We start from the raw sequence: 18,811 nt of genomic DNA, 5'->3' as shown, positions 1-18,811 counted from the left end.
TTCCTTTTCAGCTCTATATCCATTTACAGTCCTAAGGAGAATCCTAATGCTTTTGATGCTGCTGCTTTCTTCCAGTCAGTGGGAAATTTTCTGGGGATCTTCGCCGGATCGTTTGCCATGGGATCCTCTTATGCTGTTGTCACAGCTTTAATATCCTTTATGGTTTGTTTTCAGGGAACAAATCTATATATGTTGGGGAAAAAATGCAATATCTGAGAGTGACCATCTTTAGTTTGAGAATGAAGCTTTTTACTCTAGGCTCAAGTGTTGTAAACAGACAAATCATAAACTGACAGGAAATGTCATTTGTCAGAATCTACAAACTTCTTTTTTACATTTATCATTAGGTAGGACTCTGGCTTTTATTGTCCTATTGGTAAATAACTGTCTCTTAAGGAAAGTGTTTTAAAGTATTTTGAGGCTCAAATATGAATTTATTAAGAACAGCAACTTATTTATGAACTCCAGGCTAGCAGCAATTATACAAAAATACAAGGGAAACACTACACCGTGTCAGTGTGACCTACAAGCCCATCAGTTTAACTAAGCTAGAAATGAAAGGTCTGCCTGTTGCCCTGCATTTTTTCTTGTGTTTTACAGTTCATATAAAATGCTACTGTAGAAAGATCAGTGATTTTGATCTTTCTTGCATTCACACAAATATAAACAAATGCCAGTTTGTTTATAAAACCAGAAAAAATTACTTCCTTTTCCTTTTTTCCAGGAAAAAAGAATATCAAATGCAGCCAACTAGGTACTCCACAAAAGTACTTAAAACAGCTGACTTTAAAATCTGTTCTGGATTTTCCTCTTTGAGATAAGTTAGAAGCTGTGCAGTTTTTACCAAATTCAACACGTGTAGATCAGTATGGTGGGGGAGCTTTCTTTCTTTCATCCTTTCTCAGACTGGGGGTAATTTTAGCTTACAAAACAGTTGGGTTTTCATTTTTCCTTAGTAATCTTTTAGCACTTGACAAAATTTACAAAGCTGTGTGAGTTTCCTATGTTGGAGACAGGTCTGTTTTTCCTCCTATCCTGGAGTGCCTTCTTATCAGCAGAAGCTGCTGGGCTTACAGGTAAGTGTTGCATTTAATTAAATAAAAGCTATTTTATAATACGCTTCTAGCGTGGGTAAAATGCATGGTTTATTTTAGGCATGACATCATATACAAAACTTCTAAAAGCCTTTTGCTGTATTGAAGATTGTTTCATCTTTAAGAACTATTCTGTAGTGATATTGATTAGTTCTTGAAGGCAAAGACTCAAGTCCTCAGTCTTTCTTCCCTGCATTATCCCATCCCTATTAGTCCCTCTATTAATCCCCCTATTTTCTGGCCAGCTGTGGGACCAAAGATAACAGTAGGCACAAGGAAGGAAGTGGGTAGTGCCTTGTGATTACCAGACTGTGTGCTCCTCTGCACACACTCCATATCCTGGGCCTTTCTCATTTTTCTCAATTATCAATAATTGAGACCAATTATTAATAATAAACCAAGAACAGGGCCAGTGGGTTGCATCCACATTTGTACTTAGGAAAAACAGAAATCATCTTGTTCAGTGCACTTACATGTACATCTTTGGCATAGCCATGTCCCAGCAACAGGTAGAAAGACGTGTGATCAGATTGTTTTTTCAATAATGCCAGGAGTGAAATTGTACAATCACAGTCAATTATGTACCCAGGGCCTCCATTAAAGTGTACACAGAAGTTTAGGCAAAATTTGCAAATGGATGTAGTTTACCTCCACAGCAGCCTATTGTATAGTGTGATTCAAATAAACGAAGTTTCTATGACTTTGATTGTTTTAATGCTCTGGAGGTTGTCACCCTGAAATCCAGTGCTCTAATTAATGTCAGGGAAAATCAGGAGAAGAAAAATGCTTAATGGAGTGGTAATGCAGCCCATGCTGGTTTGTCTGCCAAAATTGTTCAAAGCCTTTTGATGGCAAGTTATATTTTTACTGAGATCCCTGGAGCCAGCATGTTACTTTTTTAATATCAGCCACACAATCAAACTATTTCTGAATGGGTATTAATATCTGCATCTTTGCCTCACTAATTATACAATTTTGGATCCTGTTTACTGCCAAATTCTTCAGGCCAATCAATAAAAACAGTAGTACATGAACTGAACAAAAGGGTGGTATTTCATTACATTAAGAAAATCAGATACCAGGGGGAATGAAAGTCCATTTGGTCTCTTAGCAGCTCTGTATTGGTTTGGGCAAGGGTGGCATTAATTTTTCTCACAGTAGCTAATGTGGTGCTGGGAACAGCAATGGTAATTCAGGGATATTGCAGGAGTCACTGAGGAGCTCTCATCCAGAGCCAAGGGATTCTCTGCTCCTCACCCCACCAGCAAAGGGGCTGAGGGTGCAGGAGAAGCTGTGAGGGGACACAGCAGGAGCTGTGAGGGGACACAGCCAGCACAGCTGGTCCCAGCTGACCCATTCCAGAGCAGGAGAAGCTGGAGGAAGAAGGTTTCTCACTCTTACCCTTGTCATTCTCTCCCCCATCCCAGCCGGGAGGAGGGAGAGGGAGTGAGGAGTGAGCAGCTGTGGGGGTCTGAGCTGCCTGGGCTCTTAAAAATGTGGCACGAATAGCACAGAAAAATGGAACCAAAGGAGGATGAGTGCTGATTCCTTTCCTGCTACTGGTGCTGATTTCCTCATCCAGTGACTTCCAAGTAAGGGCAGTTTTAAAATGCATTCCTCACAGAGCAAGGATGCTATGTTTCAGCAACTGAACAACTGATTATACATTACACACAAAAAGTAGATTTGTAAAGGAAACACTAATATCTTTCAGAGGCTCAGGTGCTGCACCAAAGGTAATTTCCATTTCTCAGGCATAGGAACAGACTGTATGTCCAGACAAAAATAACTGGCATATGTCTTTTTTGCATGCTGCAAACGTGGTGATGGACAGCAAAGTCTCTCCTGGTAGTTACCCTGAAGAGTGTTTCATTGCTCTTTTCTGCTGTAATATATAAAATATCTGAAATAAAAGACTTAATTATTGAACACCACAGATGGTGGTGATAGCTGTGGTAAGGAATTTTAAATGGACAGAGGCAGAGACAGAGGAAGAGAGTGGAACCAAAGTCAAGTTTCAGTTTAAGGGCAAAAATAGAAAAATGTTGGGAAATTTAACTAATTCTTATCTAAAAAGGAACTGATGGAGGAAAGATAATTACTTCACCAACACATATATTCCAGTAAAAAGTATCAAGCATTTTTAGGTCTGTCACTAGCATTTTTTCATGAGTTCTGAGTTTCACGTGGAAATTGTTTAATTACACTGTTGTGAGAAGGCAAAGTTTAATCTTGAAACTTTCATCAGTTAAATCTTTGTCACTTAATTTTTGTAAAAGTCTTTTGTCAGAAGCTGTTATTACAGAAAAAATCATGGAGCCTTTCTTGTGGCTTAGAAGTTCAAAGCTGTGTTTTATAAATGCATTTATTTTATTAGTACTGTGCTGACATTACCCTTTAGTTGTCTGGCTTAACCAATTTTGATGTTGCTTTTGTCTTCTCTCGGTTTCCTCTGAAATAGTTCAAACTCTCCTACTTTCAAAATGTTATTTTAAACTCCAAGTTCAGCAGCAAAAATACTCTGTTGGTTAAGAAATTTTCACCAGACTTTGGTTCAGCTCTGATTTCTCATACCCATGCTAAGGAAATCTGTGCCAAATGCAGATGTGCAGTCCCCACAAAGGTGGGCACACACAAAGCACCCGCTGCAGAAGGCAGGGAGAGCCCAGGAAAAACTCAGTTATGCTTCAGGACACACTCAGCTCTTAATCCTCACTCTATCATTTCCAGTCTTTTCCAGCTTTCTTCTTTTGCCCTTTGTCTGTCTCAGTGCATGCAGGTTTTGGTTTTGGTTTTGCGTCTGTCCTTAAAATCAGCTGTGAGAATCCAGCAATGGCACCACTGCATTCAGTGGACCACACTCCTGGAGTTGATATGCTTCAAAAATTAACTTGTCCATCAGACATTTATGCCTATATTCATCTTCATTTTCCTTGGATAATGTGTTTTCTCTGTTCATTCCTTCTAAATGAACTTCAAAGGATTAACACTAGACTAGTACTTCCCTGTAGCTATTAAGTAATGTAATTGAAAAATAATTTTATTCTTATAATGCTTTCCACAGCAGTCCTTCAATCACTCTGAGCTTTTTGAAGTGTAATATTGAAGTATTTCATAATTTAGAAATAATGGGCTATACTGAGTTTTTTGTGGGTAAAGTAGGTGGTAGGGCTCACATGTTTAGCTTGCAGATTTCTAAAATAAAATTTAAATGGAGAGCAGTACAGGTCAATATTTCAGAAAATATTTCATTTCTCTGCCTCAAGATATCCCATGATATATAACACACAATATATGGGCCTGACCCTGGTTGAAAAATGGATGTGATCGAACCAGCAAATCAAAATAAAAATCTGGGATGACTACACAATTATTGTTATACTGGGAACTGGAAATTATAAATTAATGTTATGGTTATTAATCTTATAGCTATATCATCAAGCTGTGACATATGCATGATAAATTGATTCTTATACAGTAGAATCTAATTTGTGCATTTTCTCATTTGCCCTGGAGTACATCATTCCTGACTGCTGAGCAAAGCTGTAATAACAGAATGGTAGAGTAAGGTCAGTGTTAATAGAGTTGTTTTCATTTTCAAACTTCATTACATAGTATTTACTAGTAGGCTATGAAAAAAACATCAATAATTTAAATTAAACACTTGTTGAAATAAATGAGGAAAGTACATCTTGCATTTATTAATTGTTTGTTATCTTGTTTTATAATTGACAAAGTTTTCTAAATTTTAAATGATCAGTCTGAGAAATGTTCCTTGATGTACATGGGTATTTAATGGTCACTTCAGTTAGACCTTCTCGATCTACAGCTGTTTGAAGTGACCAGATATTCAAAAGATATTAGTTTACCTGCAGAAATACACTCCAGCATATGTATGGGAATTGACTTGTATGTGTGTGTTCATTTGATGCATACTTCAAAGTCACACAGTGACTCAGTGTAAAGGCATCAAAATTGCAGCCAAGCTCCTCTGATTTTTACACTCTAAAGACCTGCATTATGAAGACAAAATAGACAATAGACCTTGAGGAAAAAATTGGTGGAGAGTGTCTTTTTTGTTCCTTTGCTGGTTTTCAGAGCCCTTTGATTTCTGATCATTATAAAGCAAAAAAGCTTGTGATAATAAATTACTGCTGGTTCCTCACCTTCAGCAATTCTTGTCTGAACATTTTGTGATGTTTCTGCCTTTGGGACACCTGCCTTCTTATTCAGGGGTTCACAGGAGAGCAGAGTCTACCTAGCAGGAAATCTTTTTCCTCCTTTTTCTCCAAAATAAATAAGCAGCATATTATGAATGAGGTACCCAGGATGAGTCCAAAGATCTGGTTTCTCACTGCAGCAATTTTGTGCTACCTTGGAATTTAGGACACAGCAAGAGTGAATGTCACCAACTTCCATTTTCTTTAATACTGCTGACAAAGTGCGTTTATCCTCATTCTGTTCATTTCTCCTATCTGTTTGCTGTGATTTGTCTAGAATCTGTCATCTACCTCATTGCTTTTTTAAAATGCTGTGACCAACTCTCAGAAGGGATCTACCAAAACGTTTCTGTCTGCAGTTCTGAGCACTGTGAGCCCAAGGCAGTTTGGTGCCTGATGGGCTTTAGTTCACTCAGCTGACATTACTCCATACAAGGAAGATATTCTGGGCTTTCAGTTCTAAACTGTGTGGTTTTCTTTTCTTTATTCATTAGTAATGTGCCATGCTGTGTCATGCAGAGAAGGCAGACTCCTATCAGTAAGGAGGAAGAAGGGATACTTTGGCTTCCAAGTCAAAAGAAAAGAGACCATAACTTTTGTAAACTCTAGTCCTGCCACTTGCAGGAGCACAGGATGAAATCTAAGCCTAATTAGGAAAACAACAGGTAGGAAAAAGGCATTTGCCCTGCTGTGCACAGATGACAGCTGAGCTGGTCTGCTGCAAATCCATTACCCGAGTCAGGGCTTGGCTCTGGCTAATTTAGGGCTGCTGTAGATACAGTCTTCTAAGGCAGTAAGAAAAAAAGAGGAATGTGTATGTTTTTAGAGAAAAGTACATATTCTAGCAAGGCATTAAGCTGAGACCAAAGATCAGTTGCATAAAATGTGGATAGTGGAGTGTTATTGCTAGTGCAGAAGTTCAGGACAAACAGAGTAAGCACTTGTAGTGTGTCCAGAATTAAAGCTGTTACGTGTCACCATAGGAGTTCCAATGTAAATTGAATCTAGTAATCCATTTGGGGTTACAAAAGTACAACACTGAAGCCCAGGTCTCACTTGAAGCAGCCGGGTGCAATACCAATGAACAGTCCTCAGATAAGGACCTAAAAAACCCCCTCAGCTCCATCTTTTGTTGCTTTCTGTCGCTTCAACATAAAATCAACCTCCAGAGATAAAAGCCTCATGAACAAAGTACGAGCTTTGGTTCTGCACTGGTGCAGGTCCGGTGTAAGAAGCCTTAAATCTTTTCTGTGGTACCAAGAAAGTGACTGGTCACACTTCATAGCCCAGGGGAAGCAGCCTGGCTCGGGGTGTTGCTGTAGGGGTGTATGGCCTTATGACTGCAGCAATTCGGGGCACACACAGCCTCACTGCTGCCACTCACACATTCAGTCTGCATCCCCAGAGATGCTGTGGGGATTCTGGCATAAATATGACTCCAAAGGAAATGTTACCTGATTTAAATGATTTCTCTCTTACCCAATCCTCATTGTTCCTTTTTTCACTCATTTCACCTCCTTTGAGGAAAGATCAGTTCCTGCTGCTTTACTGTGAGATTTCAGTATGCTGTGCTTCTTTAAAGAGGCATCCCAGAAACTCTGGAAACCTTCGAAGCTGGGATGAAATCTAGGCAGTTTGCTTACAGATCTTTTGAAATGAAACTATACTTTTTATCTATTCCTTTGCTCCCCCAGAAGGTAGTGGTTTGGTGGTTTTCTTTTTCTAAATTCTTTTTTTTGCCAGCAAAAGACCTGACAGCTGGAGAAAAATGTCTGTTTTACTCTCTCAAATTAGCACATTCTCAGGTTTTGATTGTGGCCACTCACTTCCAGGTTTGCATTAAATTAACACTGCACAAGCTGCCCTTCTCTGACATTCCTTTTTGCATGTTTGTGAAATTATGTAAAAACAGATTATGTCTTTTAGTGACAATAAAGAGGCTATTTTCAGATTAGCACTTGTAAATTAACTAACTCCCACACTATAATTTTAAGTTTCACACCATAAGCAAAGTACTATTAAATGTCCAAGTTCCTATATAGTTGATATTTTTTATATTACTAGCTTCAACAGCCATGTCAACTACATTTATTTGTAAAAACTAATGTAAGAATAAGTTCTCTAGCTGTATTTTAACAGCTAACAAGCTGTCCCAATTTCTCTGTTACAAAAAAAATCAAATAAAATGGTAGGGCTTTATTTCTAATAAAACCTCTTCAAAGAGGTTGATCTGTAGCTGAAAGTTTACCAGTGTTATAAGCATTTTGAGTATAAGCAGTGAAGTGTCTCATCTTTTATATTAAGAGAAAAATTTCAGTAATCTGTTAATAAACACAAGGAGCTGTATTTCACTTAACAACTTACCACCTATTTAAACTCAAAATATTCCCTGCTCACTTTAAGTTAGCATTTTGTTCTGCAATTGTAGTACTGTCTCAGTAATTACTAATTTTGCCACTTAAAAAATTAAGGCTGTCTCCAACAGCCTGAAATTGAGGCCAAGTGAAAGGGCCACCTTGCTTTATCTGCCTCCCTGCATGTAATGGATACTTTCTGTTTACAACTCCATTATTCCCACATTTGCTCTTACCCATTTCTCTTTGAAAGCAAGCCCACGAAACCAACCTCATTTTATGCCATACCCTGTTCATACAGTATTTTACTACCCAGCTAACCTCCAAATCCAGCCTTAACAGTGCCACAGAGAAATCCAGATGGCTTTTTCCTTGTAACCAAAGAGTTCTGAGAGTTGTGTGTTTGCCTCTTTGGGTACTTCTCTTTCCTTTTCAGTTAACATGTAATTGGTCATTACACTTAAGTAATCATTTTTATGGATATTCATTACAAGCCATTTTCTCCAAGCCTTTTAACGAACTATTCATTGTGAGAGTGCTGGCTGGTACATATTAAGCTTTCAATTGTAGCAATTGAAATATTCCACTGCATTCCCCCAGTCTTCCCTGGAAACAGGGTATCTGGTTTCTACACTTGCATAATTGCATGGTTCAGTTCATTTATTCTTATTGCAAAATCAGATTCAAGCTATTTTATTCTTCATGACACTCTCTCAGTTTTCTCACTACCCATAATTAACAGTTTCTTAGCAGTCAAAACCAGTTTATAATCACAGTTGAATTTAATAGTCAATTTTTAAAATGCAAGACTTGACATCCTGATGATTAATAGAGAAGAAACTGCATCAGAAACTCTTATCTCCATTTCAGTTACTGAGCCTGGAGCTAGTGATACTTAGCAACATTACTGTTTGGCTGTATTTTTAACTGGAATGTCATTGTTTGAACACCCCAGTGCATATCATTAATGCCTTGAGAATTTTTAAACTCCCCAGATCAGTTCTGCACAATCAAATACAGCTACTGAGAAAAAATAATTAGACACATTTATGAGAGCAATTAGACCTCACAAAAATATAAACTTGCTGGAATGGATTTAAGCTGTGACAATCTCACCACTCCCCACATTATTTACCATGAAGAAAAGTCTTAGTGTAGCTAGAAAAAAATAAATATCAAAATAGTCTTAAGAAAATAAATATAAAAACAAAGACACACTAAAAGCTCAGTGGACTTTCTCTTGGCTAAAGAGTCAGTGTTCTGTAGAAGCAGTACAGGTAAATTTACAATATAAAGAGAACCCAGAAGCAATCAAAATGTCCACAGTGGTTTATGGAGAAAAACGTGTTTGTTTCCTTGTTTTCTCTCTAATGACAGTTGTCCCTTGTGCCAAATCAAATCAGAAGTATTTACTCCATACTGTTTTCTTCTATCAAAGGCATCTTAATGCCAGGCCTCAGTTCTTCCCAGAAAAAAAAAGAGGGGCTTGCAAGGAAATTGGATTTTTTTGGCCAATATTTTCTTGGTTAGCAACATAAGGAGAGCCTAAAGAAAGACATGGTAAGGTAATGATTAATTTAACTGGTATGTGAGAATTCATAGATCCCACAGACACAGTCTGTGAATGAAATAGTTTCAGCATTGTCTAAATTATTACTTTGATTTGTTTCCTTATCTGTGCTGTGGTTCAGGGCACGAGGATATTTCACCTGCCTCAAGGGCCCTCTTGCTGTTAAAATTCCAACATTTAGAGATTTGGATAAACCTGTTAAAGAACCTGTTGAGGCACCAGTGCTGGAGGCAACTAACACTTGTTCAGTTTGCTTCTATCCATTTTTCCTGGGACTCTGAAACCTGGCCTGCTCCCACTAATGCTTTGGAAGTACAGATTGTTTGTATTGGTTTGCTGTGCTAAAGGTGCAGATTTTGCCCCTGTGCTGAGCCCCTTCTTGCTGGCCCCATAAAGCCAGGAGAGTCACTGTCCTGGAGGAGATGGAGGGAGCTTTATCCAGCTTCCAGCCCAGGACTGGAGGAGCAGACTGAGATTCTTTTCACCATCCCACCTCATGCTCTTTTTGCTTCCAGTGGAACTGGTTTATATGTTTCAGTTCATGCTTGTTTAACCCCATAAATGCCTAGAGAGCTGTAGCACAATCACATCACAAGGATGAATAGTGCCTAAACCTGGACAGGCACCTTTCTGCTTGCTTTGTTGCCTCAGACTCATCAGTATAATGTCAGTACACGTGAGCAGCCTGTGAGCTGAAAATCACCCAGCCCATGAGGAAGCAGAACTAAAAGGCTAATTAGGGCATGCTACAGCTCCTGCACAGCAGGCAGTGAGGGCAAGGGCTGAAAGGCACAAGGACTAAAGCACTGTGGGGTGGGTGGTGGAAAATGGTGCCAGGCACACAGAACTCCCACTGCTGGCTGGCTCCGTGCTCAGCCCACCCCTGTGTGCAAGGTTTCAGGGAATGAGGAGCACAATGGACACGAGAAAGCCCTGAGCTGTTCTGTAATTAATTTTCTATGTACACATGCCCCAAGTTTAAGAAAAAAACCAGAGCTTTCTTCCTCCATGGGCATTTACATATGGTTACTGATGGATGCTATTTTTGGTTTTCTGTTTTCTCCCTGTGTGCATTCCTCCTGTATTACCTGTGTCCAGACCTCACAGTCTTATCAGCTACTTTAACTGCAATACTTCATTACAGTGATGTTACTCTGTGATTCCAGTGATTTAGGACCAGGGCCGAGGAAGTATTGAAAAAATATCCCTATAAAACAAATTTGTTATAATTATTCCTGACAATCCTGCTTCCCTGCCCCTCCAGACCTTCCATGAGCTGGGACTGTGACTGCTGCCATGTGTCTACAGTCACTGCCCTGCTTGTTCTGGGCAGCACAGCTCACACCTACCAGAGCATCACTTCTAAGCAATGTGTTTTGTTCACCTTGACACTGTTACACACTGCTTGTGATAAGCTACAATCAGGCACAGACTGAAATTATTTTACCCCGTTGCTGTCATTCAGTGCCAAGTGGTCTCAAACCATTTAAATGTAACAGAATTATTTTTTCCTTTCCTATTCAGTCCCTGCCAAATGTTTTTAAATAGTCCAAATTCCTACATATTACAATTATGTTAGTTCTACACTTACAATTACTGTGAGATTATGGTTGGATCATACCATGTATTAACTGAAATAAATTTTCTACAGCCTTTCCAAATACACAGCAGTGGAAATACTATGAAAGCATGATTGTCCTTAGAACACATATCTCAAATTTCTTTTGTTATAAAAAGCTATTAACAGACTAATTTGCTTTTCTATGCAGCCTACTGCAAGCCTAAGTAAGAAAACAGAAGCAGCTAACTCTGTTTTTTCTTTGAATTTCAGGTATTGTTGCTGTGCTTTTCTGTGGAGTCACACAGGCCCATTACACCTACAACAATCTGTCACCAGATTCCAAAATGAGAACTAAACAGGTAGGACATGGAAATAACTGACTTGGTGTGTTACACTGCTGTAAGGATTTACAGTTACTGGGATACAGCTGGATGGGATTTCATTAATGCAAATCACGAGGTTTCTGTCTTCATCAGGGGAAAGACTGGAGATTTTGCCAGGAAAACAGTAACAATTACCAGGATAAGCAAAAAATATAAGAACATATTCTGTTTTTCCCAAGACCTGAAATGTCAGACAGGTATGGAGATAACATCTTACACCAACTTCCATACCAAAATGCTTCAAAATGAAGGAAATCAAAGAGCTCTAGTAAGTAAGAGAGAAGTGGTCTGAAAGATTGGATCCCTGTAGATTTTTGCAAAGGCCTTGTATAAACTGCAGTCTGGCCCACAGATTTAAGCAATGGCATCATTTAATTTCTGTTTCATTAAAAAATTGTCATAATTACAAAGATAGAGGGTTTTTTTCCCGTTGTGTTATTTAGAGTTTAGATATGTGAAATTTGATCATCTGGGTTTTGTCTGAACAAGTGACTAGTACAATTGTAATTATTTTCTAAAACTTAGGGCTATTCTCAGATCTGTGACATTGCAGTGTTCAAAACACTTTTCAGCACGAGTAATTTTAGACAACCCTGCCACCACCTAGATCCTGTAAGAAGTCATTTAAATGCAGTTTTCATCCCTTTTAACTTTGACTCATATGTCCCAAGAACCCCAGACTGTAGGAAATCTATCTCCTAGAGCAAAATGGAAACTTATGGCCCAATACTATGATTTTCATGATGCAGTCTCATACCTTTTTCAGCAATTCCTTTCTTTTAAGCATTGGGAATTTTACGTAGAAAAATTCATCACTGCTTGCACATCTCAATTTAATCAAAAATCCAATTTTCTATCAAAAACAACTTGATAGAAAAAAATACCGGCCACAGTATCAATTCAACTGTTAGAGTCTCACAGATTCTAAATCACAAAAAAGTTTCTGGTCAGTACTCCCATGATAAAGTGTCAGCTATTGAACAGGATAAGTCTTTTCAATTGTATTTCTACTATAGCAGTAGAGGCTGGTGCTTTCAGAAAGTCTCCCAGCAGAGAACTAACCTTTCTCTGATAACTGCATTGTAAGGAATGACATTGAAATCTACTATAGAATGGTTTCTGTTTTGCAGAAAGGCTGCATTACGTATGCCATTACTCCTCTTGCATATAACTTACAATTTAAATAGAAGGTTTTTCAGGGATTCATCTGCGTATTTTAGTGATGCATATTCTCAGAGAGAGACAGAAAACGCCAAGGTTGTGATATTTTAAATTACCTATGAAGCTTTTCAGCTGCAGAATTAACTAATATTTTGTTTAAATGCATCCTGCTTTTGTTCATGTTTACTTTGTTATTCCCTTCTATTCAACAAGTGCAAAGCAAAATAGTGAAAATAAACCAAATTTACCCTTGAACACACACAGAAAAGGATTATGTGTTTCTCTATGGAGCTATGAGTTTCATGCACACTTTCCTATTCTGTTTTTCTCTTCCCCATAAGCCCTTAATCCTCAGCCTCCTTTAAGATATGGTTCAAACATTGTTGTTGAATTCCTTTGAATTCTTCTAATTTATTTTCTAATCCAAATATTACCCTTTCATATGCAGCTGTTTCAGTGAGACCTGCACTGCCTCTTTCTTTCTCTCCCAAGAATTCTCTTCAAGCAAATTTAATAAGCCACACACTTGGCATTCTCATAATCATATAGAACTTCAGTGCATCTTCAATGAATATTGTTGCTCAGATAGTTGGCTTTGCTCCCAATCTAAGTCATTTTTATTACTCATTACTGGCCAAAATCAAGGGCTTTTCAGTTCTTTTATATAATTATTCCAAAGCAGTCTCTCTCTTTTGTTACAATATGACAGATCTTTCAGAAAGGAGTGCTGAACTGTAATGAACACTGACAAAACAGTGAGTTAAGGCTGAAGCTGAAGCTAACAAAACCCATGGAAATTAGATGTAAAATTGTAAATCAGATTGCAAAATTGTGTTAGCTGTTTTTAAACATACTTTTTCTTTACTGCTTTGCATAATTTTCTTTGCATTTTTTACTTGCCTTTAAAATTTTATAGCTTGATGGTAAAATCCAGTATACAGTGATAGAGAAGGTATTTCTAACCCTAGTGCCAAGTTCTGCATTTCCCATAATACATCATCCTTTGCTCAAAAAAAAATTAAAAGTTTCTCTTCAGACACTATTGTAAAATGAGAACTTTTCTACATTTCTTAGAAGAGAATTTAAGAACATCTATTAAAAAGGCCTGCTAAAAGATGCCATGTAATTATTAGTCCCCATATATCCTTTATTATTCTGTCAATCACTCTTTAAGATTCCATGAAAGTGAAATATGAATTTCAAGCATCTGAAACTTACAGAATCTGAGACAATAAAGCGATACTAATCTTTTGATAAATAAATGAATTATTTTAACACTCTTATAAGGAAAGTAAGATAATAAAAATTTAGTGAAAATGGACGCTTTAGTTTTAATTCAATTATCCCAATTTCCGTTAAGTATTTATAAACATTCTGTTTATTCTGTGTTTTTACTGTCATTTTTTTTAACATGGCTGATGTTTTATGGCAGTAATTTTAAGTCATCGTCATTGACCTGACAACAGCCATCATGATTTTAACAGTGAGATTGACCCTGCCCTCCATGGCAACAAGGTTAGGTCTAACAGAGTGCTCCTGAATTTCAGCCACTTAAAGTTTAATTTATCCAATGTATCTTTAGCGAAGGAGAAGATGAAACTGCAGGGGTCTGATCGAAAGCTATTTGATTCTGAGCAGCTTTCTCCAGAATTATTTACAGCTGCTCTCTCCCCTCACGTTATGCTGCAGCCACACACTTGCTTCTAAATCTTGGGACGTTACAGCTCAGATTTTACATTAGGCTTCAGATGTACAGCTGGGATGGGTTGATTTGCTCTGCTACAAGTAAGTCAGAGCTTGGACAGGGTGTTTGTTGTGAGATAAATAGAAATCCCTGCTTTGTTAAAAGTGGGCAGAGTGGAAATCCCTACAGGTTACCTCTAGAAAAGGATTCATGGATAATATTGTGTTTTCTACAGGAAGATGACATTCCTCACGCTGTTTTTCTCTCTGCCCTCTATCACTTTCACTCAAATGCCAAGCTAAGACCAGCACATTTTCCTAGTGGTGGAGCACTGACTAATGGCCATAAATATTATCCATCATGTTTAGGAGTTGTATCTTTTCTGGTTATGTTCCTTTAACTCTGGGAAACAACTGCAACAAGAGTGGGGCAGGGCAATACCTCTCCTTGGTTAAGTGTGCAAGGGGATGGAGAATTCACTTTGCAGACAAAATCGTGTCAGCAAGTTATAAATTCTGGAAAGGGAGTTCTGAAATGCATCACCTATGGAAGAAGAGCCAGGGAATTACAAACAGACACAGGAAAGCATGTCCAGCCAACAAGGGAATATGTCACACACTGCCCTGCCTGTCTCCCTTCATTCCCCAGTCTAAGCCTTGTTCTCATGGTCACCTCTGAAGCAGGTGTGTCTGACTGATGGTGAAGGTTGCTTTCTCAGATTCAGTGTAGTGCCTTTCTAATCACATCAGGAGTTAAACTGTTACTCACCTGTTTTGTTGCTCCTGATAGCAAACCCATTAAGGGAACAAGCTGCCTTAGAGATAAGAGCTCCTGGCCTGATTGTTCAGCTGCACCGGGTGTGCTGTGTGCACAAGATTCCAAGTTAAGATTTCAGTGGCCCTTCACCTCCAAGGTTTAACACAGGCAGGAGAATGAGGTAAAGACACGCCAAGAGAGCTCAGTGCTGCTGAACTTCTGGATGACTTTAGCCAGACATGCAGTCTCACTCGGAGGCTTAAGCAGATCAGTCTGCACTGAAGGACTGAAAGTTCAGACTGGTCTTGGGCTTTGCTCACTGATGGACAGAGAACTGATTGCTTCAGATTTTAATCTCCCCACTGTAGAGCAGGCATGATTATCTCTCATTAATAAAAGTCATCACTTTGCAGGAGAGCAGCTAATATTTCCTGGAAATCCCTGGAAAATACATGAAAAACGTCCCTAGCTCATTGATGATGCAGCTATATGTCTTCCAAGAAGGACACTGGCAAGGGATCAATCAGCTGACTGTTGGATCAGAAATTAAGCTGCATTCCAAAGACACTTTGGTGTAAAAGGATTGTGTTTATCAGCATATCAATTTAATTCTAATTAATCACATTAATCCAAATAGGTTGAAAAAAATAAAAAAAAAATTTTTTTTAATTTCTCAAAACCTGCAAATCAAATCATTATAGCTCCCTGATTCTAATATGTTATAGTATAGTCTCAATATAGACTTAGAATAATAGAATCATTGAGGTAGGAAAAGATCTCCAAGGCCATCAAGTCCAATCATCAAGTGAATACCACCATGCCACATCTCATTTTTGAACACTTCCAGAGATGGAAATTCCACCACTTCCCTGGGGAGCTGTTTCACCCATGATTAGGGACTCACTTTAGAAGCAAAGCAAAACATTAGAGTAAACGTAAAGTATGGCAGTGGAGATGTCCGAATTAACTGAAAGGGGAAAAGAAATCAATTAATCAAAGGAGTGTTACCTGAATGCCAACAATGTTTACTAAAAAGAGCATTGCAGGACTAAAGGCAGAGAGGTGACTGAAGCCACTGTATCCAAATGAAGCACCATCACTGAGATCTTAACATTCTACTGCTTTTCTGCTGGCCCATGTGTCTTGTAAACCAGTTACAAGCAGAGCTAGAGCCAGCACTGCAACAACAAATCTCCTTTCTCCAGATACATGATACTGTCTTACAGGATTCTCCCATCAGCTGTCTTTTGATAAGAAAATAAATAACACACTGCAAATTCTGCTTTAGTAGCAGAATGATTTCTCCTGAGTTTGTTGTTAAAAGCACATGCCAGGAACTGCAGCTACTGCTGTGATCTTTCTGTAAGAGGAGGAGAGAATCTGGGTGGAGATGATGCTGCACTACCAACACCAAACTGCACCTGGTTTGTGAGGGTCCCAGTCCGGATAGCCAGCACCCATACTGGGGAGATGCAGCCTTCTAAGAAGCAGCCCTCTAACTTCCTAGGGAGCTGCAGCCCAAAATGAAATGGTTTGGTGCCTTTATCTTAAGCCCTCCATAGTCACACTGGACATGTGTGTGCCCTGGGGCTTTAGTTCTGCTATTTGTATGAGTAAGACACCACGTAAAGAGAGCTGGGCTTGCTTCTATATTACACAGCCTACATTAATTTTTCTCTGGTTAATGCCTACTATTTTGTGTTACCAAACATTGGACTGTTTATAGATAATGAGTTTATGCTTCTAGAAAGAAAAGTACATGCACAAATGTCAGGTTTTAATGGCTCTTCTAATTCAGGTTCTTAATTTATAAAAAAATTGAGAATATTTCAAGGCTGAGGAAAACCTTAATTACAGCAAAATGTCCTAGACTATTAGGATTATTAGCAAGGCAGAACTACCACAAAACATAAGGATACACAAAGATAATTCTCCTCCTTTTGAAATGAGCAGCCTCATTGACAGCTGATGTGATTTGTTCAGCAGCTCTTCTTAGGGAAAAATGACCTTTAAGGCACTGAAGAGGTCAGGTATTTCTGCACAGATGATTGTCAGAGAGAAAGGCTGAGAGAAAAGTTATCTCTCAGAAAGGTTTCCACCAGTACCAGATTCTAATCAGTCTTTGCATCTGGGCTGTGCAGGAGGAATCTGTTTTCCCAGCATGCCACAATCACAGTGCCTACAGGAAAATTTCATACCAGAATGGGGGGTCTATTATCTTCCAAGGCATATAGCTGGCTGTCTGATATGAGATAATATATTTGATGGCTAGTCCTCTGAGAGTAAACTGGAAATTCTTTTTGACTAATGCATAGCATTTAGGTCTGTCACTCTTCAAAAATATACTAGATCTTTGCCTAAAGATTCCAGCAAAGTCCAAATTCTTGGTTAGTGTTAAATAGGTTGCATGCATGAAGCACATTTTTCCATTAAAGTGGAGACTGAGCATAAAAGTTAGCTCTGATGGGCACTGTCTCATGGTTCCCTTTCTGCAGCTGAACAAAAAAAAAAACCTCTAATTTCCAACCTCCTTGAACTCCTACAAGTTCAGACTCAAAAGTGATAAAGACGGAGGCTTCAAGCAGTGCTGCTCAGGAAAAAGCAGTGATCGACTAACAGGGCTCAATAGAAAGGTCTGGAGAGAAGATGCTCCTTTTGGTAACAGGAGTCTGGAAATAAAACAGCATTTGGGAAGATTTAGTTGTACTGGAATAGCATTAGTATAGTTTTGCCTATGTTTTAGCTAATTTTTCTTAAATACTTCAGAAATTAATAATATTAGGGAAATACCTTGCTCTTGTCTTCTGGTATTCCGCCCAGATTTTTTTTTCTTTTTTTTGAGAAAAGCCTATAGCAAAAATCTTCATTTTGCAGCTGTTGGAAACAATCAGGGAGAACACAGAAATGCCCCGTTTGTTTTTTTTTTTCTTTTTGAGAGAAAGAGAAGAAAATTATACACACATAAAAGGCTTGTAAGCACGGTTTAAAAAAAGAATGGTTTATGCAGTATTTATTTTATGGCTATTAGGATCAGATACCTGAAACTGTGGGTAAAAACCACTGCTAATTTTGGGGTAGCTAACCTGTATTGGAAACAACACAAGCCAGAGTCTTCTACCCTTCTAAAAGTCCAAAAGCTGAGGTCTCTAGACATTAGCTATCATCACAGCTCCAGCCTACGTACCCTGAAGAGAAGCAGCCCCTCATTCTTGTCCTGTGCTTTCCCTTGTAAGCTCCAGTTTTCCTTCCCAAGGCTCTGATGAGCTCCAGCAGTGTCAGTGCTGGCTGAGCCCTGTTCCTGCCTGCAGAGCCAGAGCATCCCTGCAGAGCCCCTGCTCTGTCACCAACAGCCCTCACTCAGCAATTGCCTGCTTGTCTCTAATTGAATATGCACCACATGCGTGGAGCTTCTAATAGCTATTACCTTTAAATGGGTTGCAATTGACAGGAAGTGTACAATGAATTCCAGTTCTCTGCACGGCTATTTTCTGTGTTTAGCAGAAAAAGATGAAGGTTGGAAACATGCCAGGTGCATTGTTTGACCAGATGTACCATAAGATCTTATGGAACCCTGTAGAACAGTGTAATGCTATAAAGAAATCTAAAGCTGCTTACTGTATGGGTTTAGCAAGAAGAATCAAAACACAAGAAAATCTTGATTTCTGCAAAAGGAATTATACTACCATGTCTTTCAATCTGAATTTCTTAACAAAATCCCTCATTATCTGACTGATGTTCCTGATTACTTAACCATGCTAAAAGAATGTTAATCTGCAGTCTCTTTACATGTGACTCCTCTTAAATTTATGTGAAAATGCTGAAACTGTTTCCTCTCTTTCAGCTGTGAGCTACATGATGGATGGTAAACAGCTAGGAAATATTGCTATGAGTAAAGCAATAACTGCAGACTTTATAACTCTGGGGCATCAGTAATTACCTGCATCATTTATGGTTTATATAATAAATTAGATGCTTTCCTATCCATAATACTGAAAATATTGGGTGTCCATGTACAGAAATCTTGTTAG

General features: G+C 38.6%; 1 protein-coding gene across 3 annotated transcripts in view; it reads left to right on the top strand.

Annotated features, from left to right (window-relative positions):
- SLC9A9 (solute carrier family 9 member A9) overlaps positions 1 to 18,811 on the top strand; it is a 174,901-nt gene that overhangs the window by 68,618 nt on the left and 87,472 nt on the right. For all 3 annotated transcript variants that reach the window (XM_014877880.2, XM_014877882.2, XM_088170805.1), the window contains exons 7-9: positions 12 to 150; positions 971 to 1,076; positions 11,070 to 11,158. In XM_014877880.2, coding sequence (XP_014733366.2) covers positions 12 to 150; positions 971 to 1,076; positions 11,070 to 11,158 — 334 coding nt within the window. The remainder of the gene's footprint in view (positions 1 to 11; positions 151 to 970; positions 1,077 to 11,069; positions 11,159 to 18,811) is intronic.

The sequence above is a fragment of the Sturnus vulgaris genome, chromosome 10 (genome assembly GCF_052056855.1).
Source record: "Sturnus vulgaris isolate bStuVul1 chromosome 10, bStuVul1.hap1, whole genome shotgun sequence".
In the NCBI taxonomy this organism is placed as follows: domain Eukaryota; kingdom Metazoa; phylum Chordata; class Aves; order Passeriformes; family Sturnidae; genus Sturnus; species Sturnus vulgaris.
Note: the sequence above shows the minus strand (reverse complement) of the source record. Positions and strands in the feature narration are given on the sequence as shown.